Source organism: Acinonyx jubatus, chromosome D3, assembly GCF_027475565.1.
Source record: "Acinonyx jubatus isolate Ajub_Pintada_27869175 chromosome D3, VMU_Ajub_asm_v1.0, whole genome shotgun sequence".
In the NCBI taxonomy this organism is placed as follows: Eukaryota; Metazoa; Chordata; class Mammalia; order Carnivora; family Felidae; genus Acinonyx; species Acinonyx jubatus.
The window spans coordinates 52,504,245-52,523,194 of NC_069392.1; the positions used below are offsets into that span (position 1 = coordinate 52,504,245).

The 18,950-nt window shown below is 40.0% G+C and overlaps 1 protein-coding gene and 1 pseudogene across 4 annotated transcripts in view; one reads left to right on the plus strand and one right to left on the minus strand.

Moving 5' to 3' along the window:
- Nucleotides 1–18,950, minus strand: part of GAREM1 (GRB2 associated regulator of MAPK1 subtype 1) — a 201,465-nt gene that overhangs the window by 121,344 nt on the left and 61,171 nt on the right. For all 4 annotated transcript variants that reach the window (XM_027068718.2, XM_027068717.2, XM_027068716.2 and 1 more), the window contains one exon: nt 4,473–4,613. In XM_027068718.2, coding sequence (XP_026924519.1) covers nt 4,473–4,613 — 141 coding nt within the window. The remainder of the gene's footprint in view (nt 1–4,472; nt 4,614–18,950) is intronic.
- On the plus strand, nt 18,264–18,599 carry LOC128312496 (60S ribosomal protein L30-like; annotated as a pseudogene).

Here is an 18,950-nt window from a genome sequence, read left to right on the forward strand (position 1 = left end):
GGGAAAGGCAGTCTGAATCGTGATTTCCTTAAAATGCTGAGTTTTACTATATTCTCGAATATATGTGAATAGAGCTGCATACAGCTGCCCAGGCTGTGCACTACACAACTCCAAAGGACGCTATTTACACACAGTGAGGAGCAATGCCTAGAACATGACAGTGCAGTGGCCTCAAATGAAGAGCACACTGACTGAAATGAATGGTTGCTATATAGGCCAGAAAATAAGTACATGCTTGAAAAGACGAAGGGGGCACATGTCACAGAGATACATGGGTTAGCTGTTCCCAAATGGCTAACTTTAGGACAATATGAACATCAAAATAAATAAGAAATGTATTATAACCCACTGAATGAAGTTAGAATCCATAATTCCATAATAGGTAAGTAAGTAAACAAATGGCAGAAAGACAATTAACAAGTAGAGCAAGTAACAGTGGGGTTCCAACTCTTGATTTTGGCTCAGATCATGATCCCAGAGTTGTGGGATCAAGCCCTATGTTGGGCTCTGCACTGAGCATCGAGTCTGCTTAAGATTCTCTCTCTCTGCCTCTCTCCATCTGCCCCTGTTCCCTGCTCATGCTCTCCCTCTCTCTCTCAAAAGAAGAAGAAGAAGAAGAAGAAGAAGAAGAAGAAGAAGAAGAAGAAGGAGGAGGAGGAGGAGGAGGAGGAGGAGGAGGAGGAGGAGGAGAAGGAGAAGAAGAAGAAGAAGAAGAAGAAGAAGAAGAAGAAGAAGACAAAGAAGAAGGAGAAGAAGAAAGAGGAGGAGGAGCAGTGGAGTTAAATTAGAAATGTACCATTTTCTCACCTTCATGGTAACAACCAGATCAGACAGAAATCAATAGCTGCGGAAGTGGGGGTGAGGTGATTTAGAGAAAGACCACTCCTCGTTTCAAATGTCCTAGTAATCACAAAGTAATCCTCATGAATGGGAATAGTGCCCTTATCAGAAGAGGCAGGAGAGAGATGGTGGAATTCTCACTCCACCAAGAGAGGACACAGCGAGAAGACCACCACCTGCAAAGGACAAAACGACCCTCACCAGACACTGGATCTTTCCTGCCTCCAGAATTGGGAGACCTGAACTGTTCATAATCTACCCCAACTATCTGTTATAGCAGCCTGAACTAAGACAGTCCTATTTCAAGGTTTTTTTTCCTTTAATGTATTTTTTTTCCTTTTGTGTAAAGTGGTATGATCTTAGAGTCCATGGCACCTCAAATTTTCATTTAAAAAAAGTATCGTTTTCTTTTTTTTTTATAAATTAGGTTTTTATTTAAATTAGGTTTACTGTAATTCCAGTACAGTTAACACACAGTATTATATTAGTTTCAGGTGTACAACAGAGTGATTCAACATACCCTGTGCTCATCGTGACAAGTGCACTCCTTAATTAATCCCCATCACCTATCTCATCCATCACCCACCTACCTTCCCTCCGGTGCCTGGATTCCCAGTTAAGTGTACTGTCATCTTCCTTATGGATAAAGAGTAGGCTGTTGAACATACCATATCTTTCTTCGCAGTGGAAGCTGAATGGCTGTTAATTAATTAATTAATTTTTTTAACGTTTATTCATTTTTGAGACAGAGAGAGACAGAGCATGAATGGGGGAAGGTCAGAGAGAGAGGGAGACACAGAATCTGAAACAGGCTCCAGGCTCTGAGCTGTCAGCACAGAGCCCGATGCGGGGCACGAACCCACGGACCGCGAGATGATGACCCTTGCCGAAGTCGGACGCCCAACCGACTGAACCACCCAGGTGCCCCGGCTGTTAATTTAAAAAACAATGTTCAAAACAATAAAACATTTACAAATACTTGGGGAAATCTTTTCTTCTGACACTGTGAATGCCCATCCCAGAGCAATGGGTCCCAACCTCGGCTGCATAATTTAACCATAGAATTCAAAATTCTGATGCCCAACCCACACTCACAACCAACTGAAGCAGAACCTCTGGAGATGGGACCTGGGCACTGGTCATTTTTAAAGCTCTCCAGGTCATTCCATTGCGTAGGTAAGTATGAGATCCCTAGATCAAGCATCTACAGCCGTAAAGAATTGTATCTTTTATGTATGGATCCAAAGGATTCACAAAGGAGTTTCAGAACTGGTTTCACTGCCTTGGGGTGCTTGGGTGGCTTAGTCACTTAAAACGTCCGACTCTTGATTTCCGCTCAGGTCATGATCTGGCGGTTTGTGAGTTTAAGCCCTACTTTGGGCTCTGTGCTGACAGTGCAGAGCCTACTTGGGATCCTCTCTCTCCCTCTCTGTCCCTCCCCTGCTCACACTCTCTTTCTCTCAAAATAAATAAATAGACTTAAGAAAAACAAAAAAGAATTGGTTTCACTGCCTTAACTATAGAGAATAAACAGATGGTTACCAGAGGGGAAGGGGGTGGGGGGAACGGGTAAAATGGGTGAAGGGAATTAAGACTACACTTATCTTGATGAGCACTGAGCAATGTATGGAATTGTTGAATCATTATATTGTACACCTGAAACTAATATAAGGCTATATATTAATTATGCTGGAATTAAATTTTTTTTTTAATTTTTTTAACGCTTATTTATTTATTTATTTTCAACGTTTATTTATTTTTTTGGGGGGGGGACAGAGAGAGACAGAGCATGAACGGGGGAGGGGCAGAGAGAGAGGGAGACCCAGAATCGGAAACAGGCTCCAGGCTCTGAGCCATCAGCCCAGAGCCTGACGCGGGGCTCGAACTCGCGGACCGCGAGATTGTGACCTGGCTAAAGTCGGACGCTTAACCGACTGCGCCACCCAGGCGCCCCTAACGTTTATTTATTTTTGAGACAGAGAGAGACAGAGCATGAATGGGGGAGGGTCAGAGAGAGGGAGACACAGAATCTGAAACAGGCTCCAGGCTCTGAGCTGTCAGCACAGAACCCGACGCAGGGCTCGAACTCACAGACCATGAGATCATGACCTGAGCCGAAGTCGGACGCTTAATCAACTGAGCCACCCAGGCGCCCCTTAAATTTTTTTTAAAGTTAAAAAAGAAGAATTGGTCTCACTTGTTGAGGAATGTACAGTCTCAACTGGCAAATGAAGATATGTGTGTATCTATGAATGAAGACTGGGGGCATGTGCTCAATGAATGTCATACACAAGAAATGTGGAGGCCATATAGGCACAGTAGGGATGCCCGTACCCTCCTGATGCACGGACAGGCTCTGATAAGAGCAAAGCTGAGGAAGCCTAACTCTGGCTGAGGAATGGTGTAAATGGAAAAGTACCCGGTATGTCCAGGAAATAGTGAGGGGACCAATCTAGCTGGATGGAAGGTTCCCTCTTCCGAGTAGAAAAGGTAAGTTTGGAGAAGCAGATTAGACCCAGCCCCTGAGGGCTTTGAGAAACAAGCCAAGGAGTCTGGTGGCAGTTTGGGGTCTCTAAGGAGATGTGAGTCAAGGACCAAATGCAAGCATTCCTTGGGGAAGACTGCTTTGATGGGCTACTCACAGTGCGGTCAGGGGAAAGACTAAAACTCAATCTACTATGAGAAGAACGTGCACATTAGATCAAACTGTATATGTGATGAAGCACAATCTTATACCTTCCTTTTCAGTTTTCCACAAAAGACCAGGAGTTTGGGCTTCCTAGAGACAGCACGGATCCCACCTGTAGTGGGACCCCTTGGCAGGAGAGAGTGGACAGTATGCAGGGTTGGTCTTGTCTCTGTCCCTTTGGCCTGGCTCCAAATTTCACAGTCGTAGTACTTTCTGCTGCTACCTATTCCTCCTTTTTTCATGAAGGCTACTCTTATGGCCAGGAAATAAAGTTCTAGGCGACAAAGTTTCAGGCTAGAGAAATTCTTTCTTATAATTTCTTTTTAATAGGAGTATCTGAGAAGCTGAGTGATCCTGAGGTCATACGGGCAACTGGAAGACTCCTAGGAACAAAAGAAGGGGCCAAACTATTCATTTACTCAATAAATATTGAACACTTACCATTTGCTGCCATTCTAGACAATGGAACTACAGCAAGGTCCCTTTTCCTGATAGGCAACTCTCTGGGCATTGTAGAGGTTTCACTCAAAAACAAAAAGGCAGTCTTGTAAAGCCTTTGAAAGGCTTTTGTAAAGCCAGTCACAAAAGCAACATTTAAGTTGTACCCAGGGTTACTCAGAGACACCGGAGCTCAGAGGCTGTCTACACATATTGATTGCCATCCCAAGACCACGGAGACGTTCTTTGTATTTGTAAAATTTTCATTTTATAAATAGCTGATAAGAATCCACATGTGACTACATGCGTTGATTAGAAGTACTTAGGACAAAATGAAACTGAGCTTTCACTGATAAAGTCACCACAAAAAGTGTTTGATTCTTCTTTTTCTATGTCATTATATTCTAGTTTATAGACAAGTCCTATTTTCTCACTGTGGAGGAAAAAGTTAGCATATGCAAGTCCCCTTCTTCTGCCTTTTCTTGCCCCTCGAGAGAAGTTTTACCTGCATAATGTACCGGAATCTCTATCTTTGGCCCAATGACGTAGTGCCCCTCCTCCAGGCTGTGGGCAGTGATAGTGGTCCACTGACGGCACGAATGAATCAGAAGGTAGTCATTTTCCCGCAGCCCTTCTATGCATTCTCCTAGAAAAGATAATTTTATAGGAGAAACGTAGAATTAGCATCTGCTTACTCCACACTCTGCAGTGAAATTTCATGGGTTAAAACTGCACTATTGCGGAACTTGACAGTTCATCCTAATATGACATAAGTTTGCTTCTGAATTAGCAGTAAGAAGGCATTCCACAACAAGCTGACAATTGTACACAGGATTCCATAAAAATGTTTCCCACTTATCTGCAAAGAGATTTTCAAAACCTCATTTTATCTCAATGACTGTTCGCAAGGATACTAAAAGTTATTAAGTGCCAACAAAGTGTTAGGCACTATTTAGATGCTTTGCACATATTATTTCATGTGATACAATAATATTATGAGGTAGATATTGTCCCCTCTCTACAGGTGGGAAAAAAATCAAGATTCAGAATGTTAAGTGATATGTCTAAGCTCACAGATTTAATAAGCAGAAAAGTGAGGATTCGGGGCTAGGTCAGACTGATTCTAAAGCTTATGCTCTTAATCGTTAAAATACAACCACCAAAATACATAATAAACCTATCTCTCTGTTGAAATACTGGTTGAAATTAGATGCCAGAATCTCCTTGTAAATTTTGTGTGTTTTGCCAGTTCTCTCTGGCCCCCTACCAAACTTCCCAATCAATTAAAAATAATGAAGCTTTATAGAATGCAAATGAAATTATTTTTCATTTTGATATCTTCTGAGGTACATTTTTAGCATTTGAACCAATGACAAGTTATTTCAAAAGAAAAATCCATCCCCTGAAACTTAAAAGACATTTTTTAAGACGCTGAAATGATCCATCTCATGAATCCTGGTTTAGTAATTCTAAGTGCTCAGATAATGCCTGAAAAGGCTAATTTCTTTATACAGAAAATAATTAGCCTTTTTTATTTTTGATGCTTATTATATTGTAATAATCAAGAGTCAGTGATATAATTGTATGTTTTGAAATGGAATTTATAGCTCACTTAAAAATTCTTAAAAGTTTCACGGCTTCTATAATAAAAAAAAAGTAGAGGAGGCTGTAATGATCAATTTGGTACCACAATCATAAGCCATCAAATTTGTTTCCAATCCAGTAAGGCCACAGTCTTTAAAAAAAGTCTTCATACAAGAATACTCTATTGTTGTTGCAGGAGATACAAATGGGATGGGAGAAGAAGAAACGGATCTGGAAACAGAGGTATCCTAGTAGATTCGAATGAGAAGGTCCAATTCACCAGGGGGAACTTTCCAAACCAGATTCCCCTGCCCCTCTCACTTTGGGGGACCAGGTTCATAAAGACAGCTCTCGAGGAGACTGCTGGTACTTATGAGCCCGTTGTGTCCCCCTCAAGCATGTTAGGGCAGGAAAGAAAGATCTGGAATTGCTGCTCCATAGGAGCCAACGTACAGCCACCCTTAAGGCTCCCCACCAGGAGGCAGGCAGGTGGGAAGGGCACACAGACATCAGGCAGGCATTATAAGCACAGGCCTTGAAGCCCAACAGATCTGGTCTAGTCAAAGCTCTGCTCCTCACCACTCTGTGGTCTTGGGTAGAAACCCTCCTACTTCAGAGTGGTTGTGAAGATACACAGTGACAGACATGGAAAATGTGTAGCACCAAATCTATCACATTATGTTAGGAGTGGTTAGGAAACATCGGCTATTAATCTCATTTACTGTAAGCTTTTTCTCCCTAGAATTAACACTCTAATTCAGGTCGTGTTATCCCCTTACAGGTGAGGAAATGACCTTCAGAGCAAGTCAGGAAACTTGCCTATCACTTTGTAGCAGAAACGGACTTTGGGGTTCCTCTACCTCTCTCCCTGTTCTTTCCACACCACATGGACTTTTGCCTTGAAAACTGCCAACGATAATCCAAAAAACAGGGAGAAACTGACCCTCAGCTCCAAGTCTCACTCATTCACTCAATCAGTATGACAGGCACTGTTCCCAGCACCTGGGAAACATTTGTGAACAAACAGAGATCCCTGCCATCCAGGATGCTTACGATCCAAGGAAGAAGGGAGACGGTATCAGCAACAAAAATGAATAATTAAATTATGAATTCATCAGAAAGTGAAAGGTGCTACGGGAAATGGAAAAAGTGAAGGGTAAGAGAATCAGGACTACTGTATATAAGAAAGAAGAGTTTTGCACGGTTATCATTTTGAGATATTTTTCATTCATTTACCCAACAAACATGTCTCTGCTTATTTGTTTAGCTTTTTCTAAACACAGCTTGAGGAATAACTAATATACAAAGAACTGCACATATTTAATGTGTACGATCAGATGACTGTCAAACATTTATTTATGGAGGCTCTTTCATGCACAAAACACTGGAAGAGTGGGCCAAAATGTAAAGACAGGGTGGTCTGTGCATTCGAAAAGCTGACATTCTCTTGGTGAGATGTATTCACACGTAATTTTACGTAAGGTAAGGTAGGACAGGCTGTGTGCTACGCAAGAGAAACAAGAAATCTGGAGTGGAGACGGGGACTTTAGCAGAGAAGACCAAGAAAATGTCAAGAGGAATATATAGTTTTGGGGCTCGTCCTTCCTTCATAGATGAGCTGGGCTCAGAAAGAAGGTGGGCAGTGGGGAGTCAGAGAAGGGGCTGGGATAAGAGAACGGCCAAAGCTCCGCTTTAGGAAAATTAACCTGGCAACACTATAAAAGCTGGATCGGAGAAGGGAGAAGACAGAGCCACGGGGTGTATGCAGGAAAGTCAGAGGGAAAACACACCACCATTCAGGCAAAAAAGAAAAATGTCGTTTTCCGCAACTAAATGGTTATATCATACAACTGTTTTAATTTTATTCCGCAGTGGGCTCTAAAGAGGCAGCCAAGAAACAACTGCAGTCAAGTTAATCAAAATGAAAATTTAATGTTAAATCCTACTGCTAGCTGCTAGTAAACAGTCTGTCAAGAGGATTCAGAATGATTTTCGAAGCTATAAAGTAGTAAGAAACCAGGGCCTGTTTTTGAGCTTATGTCTTTTTTGTTGTTTTTTTTTAACAACTGCCTGCTTCAGGCAAAATAAGTTTCACAAAAATTGTCTAGAAGTAAAACTTAATATAATCACTTAAAATGTCCTAGGGGAGGCCACTAATAGAGGCACTACATTAAATGAATTCATAAAGTAAACATTTTTGTGACATAATTAGCCTGTTGCTTAACTACTATATATAACATGCTAAAACTTATATATTTAGCTCAAAGATGTAGTGACAAGAAGTCTAAAAGCAATGTGTGTTAAATTCCAAAATATGTTACTGCCATCCTGAAACTTCCCCACATCTAGCATGCTTCTGGGATATGCTTTATTTGCCTGGTTTGACCTTGATCCCCTCAACATTAAGTCTTACACACCTATTTAAATTATTTTTAATGCTAGGAAAACTAGAATCCATGAATCCTTCTAAGTATGCTTTAAAAAAAAACAAATTAAAAATTATAAATAAGTATTTATAAGCTGGAAACACACAAATTCTCCTCCTGTGGCTGGTGGCCTTTATAATCTCCTGATGCACCTTTCTGATTTCTCCTTGTTACCTTCATGGTTCCCCCCCCCCCACCCCTTTTACACATTAGCTATAACTGTAGGAGTTAATCAAGTTCACCATTTCTCTTTCCTTCACAATCTTACGCACCCCGCACGGACTCAATTAGTTACGGACAACTCGCAAATGCATGCTCTCAGTTACCAACTTGTATGCAGCGCTCTTTGTCCAGGCTTTATCTTCTACACTTTTCTACCTGGATGTCCCCATGCTAATTCATTCAGTCATCCTACATTCATCCAACAAACATGTACTGAGCACCAGCTATGTTCTAGAACCTGGAGATACAGTATTGAGCTAAGTACCTGCTCTCATGGAGTTGACCTCTTGGCTGGGCTTTCAATCACCGTTTTTCACTCTTTCAATTCATTTAAATATTGCTGTAGATTAAACTTCCAAGAATACAGCACGGCTCATCAGACTGATTCTTCTACTTACATCTGCCTTTAGTGGTTCTCATTCATACAGAATGAGGCCTGAATTCCTTGGCTCAATACTCAAGGTCCTCATGATTGTAGATCATCAAAATATTGGGAGATCATCAGAATAGAAGACCTATATCCCCACACCATACGCTAGAGCCCAAAGGACCTGTTCTCTGTGCCACACACACAGTGCAGTCTCACTCACCTGGGCCCCCTCGCTTTCTTCCCTTGGTCTGAGCCTTATCTCCAATCCTCATTTACTCACTAGTCATCATACTCATTTTTGAAAGACCAGCTCAAATGCCACCTTCATGAAGGCATTCCTGATACGAATCCTAATATTTTCCATTTAAAATGCAGCGATTTTGTAATTTTGCTAATATTCTATGCCGAATTTATAAACTTCTGACATTTTAATGTTTATGTATGTTTAAATGGCATAATAAAAATAATTTAACTATACAGGAATTATAGGCATTTTTTTCCTTTTGAAATTGGTCTATATACATTTCGTCAATTTTGAGAACCACGGTTATAAGGACTAAGAACAAGGATAATTCAAGACTATAAAGACTGATAGACAAGATCCTCTCTAAACTTCCTGGTCTTACTAGCATCCACAGCAATGCCATGGAGTGGCCCAGATTCACTGCCCCACGGTTCTATTTTGCTTTTTAAACATTCAGATATAATGTTTACATTTATTTAGAGTGTTTTCCCCCACAGGGCGTCTGGGTGGCTCAGTCAGTTAAGTGTCCAACTTTTGCTCAGGTCACGATCTCACGGTTCACAGGTCCGAGCCCTGCATCAGGCTCTGCACTGACAGCTCAGAGCCTGGAGCCTGCTTCAGATTCTGTATCTCCCTCTCCCTCTGTCTCTCGCCCACTCACACTCTGTCTCTCTTGCTCTCAAAAATAAAGAACATTAAAAAAAAATTTTAGAATATTTTCCCATAGATGCTGAATCTTATGTTTTTATGCAGCTTGTACCTATTCTAGCATTGTTTAAATTGTAATTAAATTGATTATATTTGAATATACTGAATCAGTATATGACTATAGTGCCTTTATATATGAATTACATAGAATATATCTCAATCAAGTCAAACAGTTGTATAATGTCTATAACAGTAGAATCCAAATTTCTATTAAATGCTTTTTTTATTTTTAAATATGAAGCACAGTGTACTTGGATGACAATGTATAATGTTTTAATATTAAATCTGTCAATTTACTGCTGATGAGTTTTCTATTACAGTTGGGCTGAGAACAACACAGACACATACCCACGTTGGTTTGGTGTTTTGCTATCCTCATGGCACAAAGAACAAATGTGTGATTTTACACAATTCTCTAAGTTGTGTTGTGATTTTGTCAGCTCTTATATTAGTGTTTTTTTTTAATTTTCCACATTTGTCTCTCGTTTTCTTAGTGTTGGCATCTCACACCAGAGTAACATGTTTGGTCAGCAATTTGGGGCTGTATCTCCACAGAAGGCATGCACTTTTAATCCTTTCAACTCTCAGAATACCCGACTTTCCAATTTGCATGGCAAATATATAATCTTATATTGCTGATTATCTTTCTTTTTAAACTATGGCTTTATCCTCATTTAGCATGGTCTCTTCTCAGCATGTGAGGAGAGTCGTGTCTGTGGTGGATATTCATGTATTTGTTGACTGATTAATGAGGCCCCATTGAAATAATCTGATTTGTTAATACACGTGTAATGAGAATCAGATTTACTGAACTTGGGATCGTTTTTATCTGTTTGGATATAAACTGCTCCTTATGTTGTAGCTAAATCTATCAACAATGGGTAAATTAATACGTTTTATGGTATCTGTCACTATTTACTACAAATCTAATTTAGCAGTGGTGCATTGTTTTATTTTACTAATGTTAAAAGAAAAGCTGGTCAAGTGACAACACAGCATTTTACCTCCTCATTGTTAACAAATAGTGTTGTTTAATTTTTTGTGTGTTTATTTTTGAGAGAGATGGAGACAGAGTGCAAGTGGGGGAGGGGCAGAGAGAAAGAGGGAGAGAGACAGAGAATCTGAAGAGGCTCCGGGCTCCGAGATGTCAGCACAGAGTCCAACATGGGGCTCAAACTCACAGACCGCGAGATCATGACCTGAGCCGAAGTCAGACGCTTAACCGACTGAGCCACCCAGGCGCGCCCCGTACAGTGTTGTTTAATTTTAATTATGTGTTTACTTGATCTTATAATCCTTTTCATGTAGACAGGAACCCTACTGAGTCAGTCATACACTCAAACCACTGCATTTCTCTTGCAACTTAAACTCTTTTTTTTAAAGTTTTATTGAAAAATAATTGACACACATCACTATGTAAGTTTAAAGTGTACAGACTGATGTCTGATGTACATAAATTGTGAAATGACCGTTAACATCCATCATCTCATGTAGATACAATAAAAAGAAAAAACTTTCTTCCTGTGTTAACAACTTCCCTGTTGTTAATGACATCCCTAGCACTGATTTTTCTTATAACAGGAAGTGTGTACCTTCTGACCGCCTTCCTCCAATCCCCCCTTCCCATTCCATTAAAAAAAAAAATACCTTCAACAGCAGGGGCTGAGTACCAGCCAGGTTTCCTCTTCTTCTGACTCTTCCTGTAGTTAAGGGGTGCCATGTCCCTGTGTGAGCAGAAATGACATTTTCCACTTTCTGTCCCTACCCGTGAAAAATGCCTACAGACCATCCTCTATGCTCTTTTCTCAGGCAAGGGCTGACTATTGATTACAAGGAAGACCTCAGAGCGAGCTGAAGATAGCAGAGCTGCTGGCAGTATGGGCTCCTGAATCGACACACAGTGGAGCCAGCCACCTGCCCATGCCGTCTCCGCACCCTGAGCCGGGACGTGAGAAATAAACTTCGACTGGGACGTCGTGGCAGTGATGTGTTGTAGTTCTCCTTTTTCGTTTCAGTGGTTAGACTACGTTAACTAAAACATCTACATACAAAACTTCGACACCAGCAAAGACTCCCGATTATAGTGATCACAAAGGTTTTGTTACAGAGGCTATTCCTTCTAAGTCCTCTTCAGAAATACAAAACTTGAATTTGCCAAGGTGGCTTGGACGTAGACTAAAAATTCCTTTCCTCATTCTTTTAGTTACATCTTATCCCATAAGCGGAGGGATATAATTTAATGCTGCTTACTTAGCATCCTCAAACACTGTCAGTATGTAAAGTCTTAGGTGTTTTTTCCAAACAAGCAAAATTTACTGTGAGAAGAGAACATGGCACTATGATAATGTTTCTTTGTCCCAGGGGCACCTGGGTGGCTCAGTCGGTTAAGCGTCCGACTTCGGCTCAGGTCATGATCTCACGGTTCATGAGTTCAAGCCCCACGTCGGGCTCTGTGCCGACAGCTCAGAGCCTGGAGCCTGCTTCGGATTCTGTGACTCCCTCTCTCTGCGCCTCCCTTGCTCACACTCTCTCTCTCTCTCTCTCGAAAATAAACATTAAAAAAAAATTAAAAAAAGAATTCTTTGTCCCAAAGAACTACAATCCAAATGACATGACATGGTAAGTAAAAAAAGAATATGGGGGGTGGGGGTGGGGAGGTAAAGGAGGAAGAAGAGATGATGTCATAGCAAATTGCTCTAAGACAGTTAAAGAACAATCATGAAACCATGAAATTAAAATGTTGTCTGCAATGAAAAAGCAGTAAGGTGTTCCAAAGAGAAAGTAATAGAAGGGAAGGAAAATCCTAAAAGAATTAACTAATTAGTAACTCATCAAGAGACAGAAAATATAAAGGGGTCAGGGAGGATGTGGTTATTTTATGTGCTTTATTACTAAAGCACAGGTAATAATTTTGAAATCTGTGGAAAAGAAAGCTCTAGGAAGAAAAGAAACTGTTTTTAGCCTAATGGCTGAAGTATTTATAAGAAAGAGAAGGACAGGACAGGAAGGATCAGGCATAGGTATTAATCAAATACAGGTATCTGAAGTCACTTGATAAGAGCTTCTCAAAACTCATAGAAAAGAGCAAACAAAAATAAAGCTGGCACAGACACCAAGAATACAAAGGACAATGGGTTATCATACCCCTGGGCAGGCACAATGAATAATTTTAGCCACCTATAACCGTCCCCTACTCCAAATACTGAACAACAGAACGATCCTCCGATGACGGGCACACACCTGCATCTCCACATTCATCCGCTTCAACAGGACAGTCCTTTTCTAGGCGATGGCATCTTATGACCGCTAAGATGCATCTTGTGGAACAGAGAAAAGCCTTGTGGATGGATGTGGGGTGGGAACAGTAGACAACAGCATTGCTTGAGCTTAGCTGCTGTCCAGTTCTAAACACTTCTCAATTGAGAGCATGTCTGCTTCTCTAGTCCTGCCTCTGGGAGTCAGGGGAGGAACCTGCAGCCCTGAGGAAGACATTGGCTCTGACCCTGGGCCACACAGCCCTTGTAATCTTCTGGGGACCTGTAAAAACTCTAGTGGCCGGGAGGGGAAGGGCAACACATCGACCACTGAAACCAGAATCTCTCAGTGAAGTCCAGAGACCTGCATGTCCTGAAATTTCCTTGGGTATCCTATTGTGCAGCCCAGGTTCAGAGCACAACCAAGGCAGTTAAGTGCACAGGCCCTGGGGAGACATCACCCACCGGGGACTCCTTTCTTGCACCTATTGTGAGAAGGGGGCAAGATAAAACTTATCAGGTGCTACAAAGCATTAGCCACATAGTAAGCTCTCCAAAAGTGTGATTACTATTATTATCCTCAGATACCTAATGTTACAGGATTTTCTCTGGCTATGACAACTGCATAGCATGTATTGTCTGCTTTTTTATATAGTTTTTGCATTTTGCAGTAATTAAAAAGTAGCCTGTGTTATTTAGCATTTTATGGATATACATTGTATTTCTCCAATTAGACTGTGACATTTTTGGGTGGCAAGGACTTTTCTTGTTTTCTTACCAGCCCAGGGTCATACACCCAGCTGGTATCAGTAAAAGGATCACTGATGATTATTTGACATGGTCATTTAACTATTAAGTTCCCACAAATTGACACATTGAGCTATCAGATGAAATTAAAGGTATTTTCCTCTTTGTCTTCATTTCACCATAAAGAATTAAGGGCAATTCTATTTTCTCAGACTTCATTTTGTATTTAAGCTTTTTTAAAAAACCAGGTTATTATTGGGGCGCCTGGGTGGCTCTGTCGATTGAGCATCTGACTTCGGCTCTGGTTCAAATCCCATGTCGGGCTCTGTGCTTGACAGCTCAGAGTCTGGAGCCTGCTTCGGATTCTGTGTCTCCCTCTCTCTCTGTCCCTCCCCTGCTTGCGTGCTATCTCTCTCTCAAAAATAAGTAAACATTAAAAAATTTTTTTAAAAACCCAGGTTATTATTTCAGGCTACTAGGAAGCTTTTCATCAAGAATGTTGACTTAATGAGAAGAACTTGTAGCAGTTTTTCTGTCCCGATTCAACTCTGATTAGAAAGTGGCAAAATTACTAGCTATCCACCAATATTTCACTCACTCCTTGTCCTTGGTAATAATCCCCTTATATTAGCTGGGCACATGGCTGCCCAGAATACAGAATACTGTTCCCACCTGCATAGCAAGTAGGTATAACACTGTTAACTAAGTAATAGTCAATAGGATATAGTGGAAATGTGCAACTTCCAAGATGTATTTTTTAAAAATAGCTTTCATATACCAGAAAATTCACTAACTAAAATTTATAATTCAATGGCTTCAGTATATTCACAGAGTTGTGCGAACACTACAATCTAATTATAGACTATGTCTATCACCCCAAAAGAAACCTCATATCCATTATGTCACTTCCTACTCCCCCAGCCCAGCCTGAGGCAACCACTAATCTATTCTTCGTCTATAAATTTACCCATTCTGGACATTTCATATAAATGGAATTATAAAACGTGACCCTTTGTGCCCAGCTTCTTAGCATCATGTTTCCAAGGTACATCTATGTTGTAGCATATATCAGCACTTCATTCCTTTTTGGCCAAATAGTATTTGATTGTATGGATGTATCATGTTTTATTTATCCGCTCATCAGATGATGGACATTTGGACAGTTTACAGTTTTGGTAGCTAGAGCATGCTGCTGATATGGACATGGGTGTACAAGTTTTTGTGTGGACGTGTTTTCATTTCTCTTGGAAATATACCTAGTGGTAGAACTGCTAGGTCACGTGGTAACTCTATATTTAACTTTTTTGAAAACTCCCAGACTGTTTTCCAAATTGGCTGCACCATTTTACATTCTCACCAGCAAAGAATGAGGGTTCCAATCTCTCCACATACTCTCCCACACTTAATGGTATTACCCATCTTTTTTTCTTATTTATTTTTTTTAAATTTTTTTTTTTAATGTTTATTTATTTTTGAGACAGAGAGAGACAGAGCATGAACGGGGGAGGGGCAGAGAGAGAGGGAGACACAGAATCGGAAGCAGGCTCCAGGCTCTGAGCTGTCAGCACAGAGCCCGACGCGGGGCTCGAACTCACAGACCGTGAGATCGTGACCTGAGCCGAAGTCGGACGCTTAACCGACTGAGCCACCCAGGCGCCCCTACCCATCTTTTTATTATAGCCATCTTAGTGGTTGTGACGTATGTCTCACTGTCCTTTTGATTTGTGTTTACCAAATGATGAGCGATGCTGAGCCTCTTTTCACGTGCTTATTGGCCACTCCTCTATCTTTTTTGGAAAAAAAATGTTTATTCAAATCCTTTGCCCAAGTTTAAATTTGTTTATTTATCTTTACTGTTGAATTCTTAATAGTTTTCTGTATAATCTGCATACAAGTTCCTTATCAGATACATGATTTGCCAACATTTTCTCTCATTACAGGGACTGTCCTTTCACTTTCTTGCTCGTGTCCTTTGGACCACAACATTAAAAAATTTTTGAAGTTGTTTTTTTTTTTGTTCTTTTTTGTTGTTGTTGTTTTTTTTTTTTGGTCATTTGTGTTTTTGGTGTCTGATGTGAAAAAGTGTTGCCTTAACCTAAGGTCATGAAGATTTATGCCTACATTTTATGGGCTTTAGTTCTTACATATTTACGTTTGTGATCCATTTTGAGTTAATTTTTGTGCATGTTGTGAGTAGGCATCCATCTTCATTCCTTCGAATGTGGATACCCGGTTGTCTGAGCACCAGTTGAAAACTTTCTTCATTGAACTGTCTTGTCTCCTTGTCGAAAAATCAATTGACCGTAAGTGTAAGGGTTTATTTCTAAATGTAAGGGTTTATTTCATCTTAAATGTAAGGGTATTTCTATCCTCATGCCAGTACCAGAATGTCTTAATTACTGTAGCTTTGTAATAAGTTTTAAAACTGGGAATGTGAGTCTTCCAACTTTGTTCTTCAAGACTGTTGTGGCTTTTCTGGGTCCTTTGTATTTCCATATGAACTTTATGGATCAGCCTGTCAAATTTTTGGTCCTAAAAAACCACGCTGGGATATTTTGATAGTAACTGTGTTCAACCTACCAATTTGGGGAGGATTATCATCTTAACAATATTAACTCTTTTGATCCATGAACATGGAATGTCTTTGCATTTATTTAGATCTTTATTTCAATGAGGTTTTGTAGTTTTCGGTGTGCAAGGCATGCATTTCTTTTGTTAATGTTATTCCTAAGTATTTCATTCTTTTTGATGGTATTACAAATAGAACTTTTTAAATTTCATTTTTGGAGTATTCATTGCTGGTGTCAAGAAGCACAATTAATTTCTGTATATTAATCCTTTGTAACCTGAAATCTTACTGAACTTGTTCATTAGTTCTAATAGCTTTTGTTTATTTATTTATTGTAGATTCCTTAGGGTTTTCTATATACAAGTTCATGTCATCTGCAAAGAAAGTTTACTTCTTCCTTTCCAATCTGGATGCTATGTTTTTTTCTTTTGCTTACATAATGACTCTGGCTAGAATCTCCAGCACAACACTGAAGTGGCAACCATGATGTACGTTTGGAGAGAATGTGCCCTTCTCTTCCCTTTATTCTTCCTGATAGATGGACTGTGGATGTGATTACTGGAGCTGGAATGGTACGACCATTTGGGACTTTGAAGGGAACTTAGGACCAGAAGTGAATCCATGACATAGCAACAATTGAAAAGAAACCTGGGTCCCTGCCACCCTGGGCAACATGCCAACCTATGGTTTTTGTTTTTGGGTCTCTGTGATTTACAGCCAAACCCAAGCCCAAATTGATACAGGGGTATTAGAATAAAGTAAGAATTGTGGTGTCTGCATTATTCAATCAAAATATATGGACTAGTTTCAAAAAAGAAAAGAATTTTTGATTTTTTAGAAAAAAACAATAGTATTAAAGGTGGCTATATAAGGAAGTACTGTCTAAGCCTGGCTCCTGGTTGTAAAATCTGAACAATGTCTGGTATCTTTTCTTGTTGTTGTTTTAACTTCAAAATAATGCCACAGAGTTTAGAGGAATAGCATTCCTCAATATTATGCTTCTGATAATTTCTTTCAAGCTTCCTAACTCTGTGATTGTAGGGGCTATATTACCAACCACTCAAGTTTACTTCATAATTATTACTCAAAAATCACTAAAAAGGGGCACCTGGGTGGCTCAGTTGGTTAGGCAACTGACTTCGGCTCAGGTCATGATCTCACAGTTCGTGAGTTCAAGCCCCGCGTCGGGCTCTGTGCTGACAGCTCAGAGCCTGCAGCCTACTTCAGATTCTGTGTCTTCCCCTCTCTCTACCCCTCCCCTGCTCATGCTGTGTGTCTCTCTGTCTCTCAACAATAAATAAATGTTAAAAAAAATTAAAAAAAACACTAAAAACATTATCACCCATTTAATAGACCTCTTTATTTGTATCTAATTACAGATAGGAATGATATATTAACTCACATTTGGATGGTTACATTAACATAGATTATGAGCTTTGGCTTTAAATTATTTATGAAACCAAATCAGGGACATGGCTCTAAGGTGAGCATCCCAATGCAGAGAGAAAAATAATGTGTTTTTAGATTAATGGCAAAAAAAAAAAAAAAAGGTTATGAGGAATACAGATGAAACAACTTCCCTGGAATTTACCATCAATAGGAGAATTAGTATCAGCATTAAGTACTTCAGTGATGTCACAAGGAGAGTACCACAGAAAGGAAATCACTCCACAGCCTGCCAGTTTTGTATCCAGTTGACCATTACTACGAATAAAGATCCAGTAACTACCTCTCAACTCCTCCCCTTGCATCTCACTTTGGCTATGAACCTGCAGCACAGAAACTCTGGTTATTTCTGCTAAGTAGCTGCTTGTCTTCTGAAAATGTGTACGAATGTAAAAGAAAGCAACTTAATTCTTTGAATCATAATCTACAATAATATGCCGACTCAATCAGAGAGGTTTTCTTTCCTTTGAAGCCTCCAGGATATTTTTATTTTGGGGAAATATTCTGATTAAGTTAAAACAAATATGTGCTGTCATACCATGTTGACTAATCCAAAAGTGGTTTCCAGTTCCTTTACTGACTAACAGTATCAAAAGTTCAGAAAGATAAAACAAATGCTAAGTATTTAAATCCCCTTAGCAACTCTTTTCCTTTCTCGCTCTCAGCCATTTTGGCAGCTGCTTTCAGTTGACGCTGTTTGGAACCTAAGGCAGGAAGGAACATGGTATGGTGACCACAAAGAAAGCGAAAAAGTTTCTAGAGTCGATCAACTCTAGCCTCCAACTCATTATGAAAAGTGGATAGCATAGACTTTGAAAATGAGCAAACATGGCAAAGCAAAACTGGTGTCCTCACCAACAACCATCCAGCCTTGCGGAAATCTTAAATAGAATACTACACCATGTCGGCCAAAACTGGTGTCCATTACTACAGTGTAACACTGAACAGGGCACAGCATGTGGGAAATACTGAAGAGTATGCACACATATAGAGTATGCTATCATTGATCCGGGTGATTCAGATATCATTAGAAGCATGCCAACACAGACTGGTGAAAAGTGAATCATGCAAAAGTTTTCTTTAATAAAACTGGCCAGAGCTGGTTTTTTAAAAAACAAATAAATCCCCGTAACACCTGTCTTCACCTGAGTGCTATGCATGGAACAACTAGGTCACCTTCTTGTCTCCCCAACTAGATCATGTTTACATTCCAAAGGACTGATGGGCATAGACCAGGTCTATAATAAGTGCTTTATGAATGAACAGTCTTGGGTAGAAAATGGAGAGCATTCACATCAAATACGTGTAAGTATAAATTAAGCACTCAGATTTTATTTAACATTTAAACACTTTGAGGAAAGCAGAGTATTTAGAAAAGGCTATTTTTTTAGTATCTCCTACTGATCTCTTCCT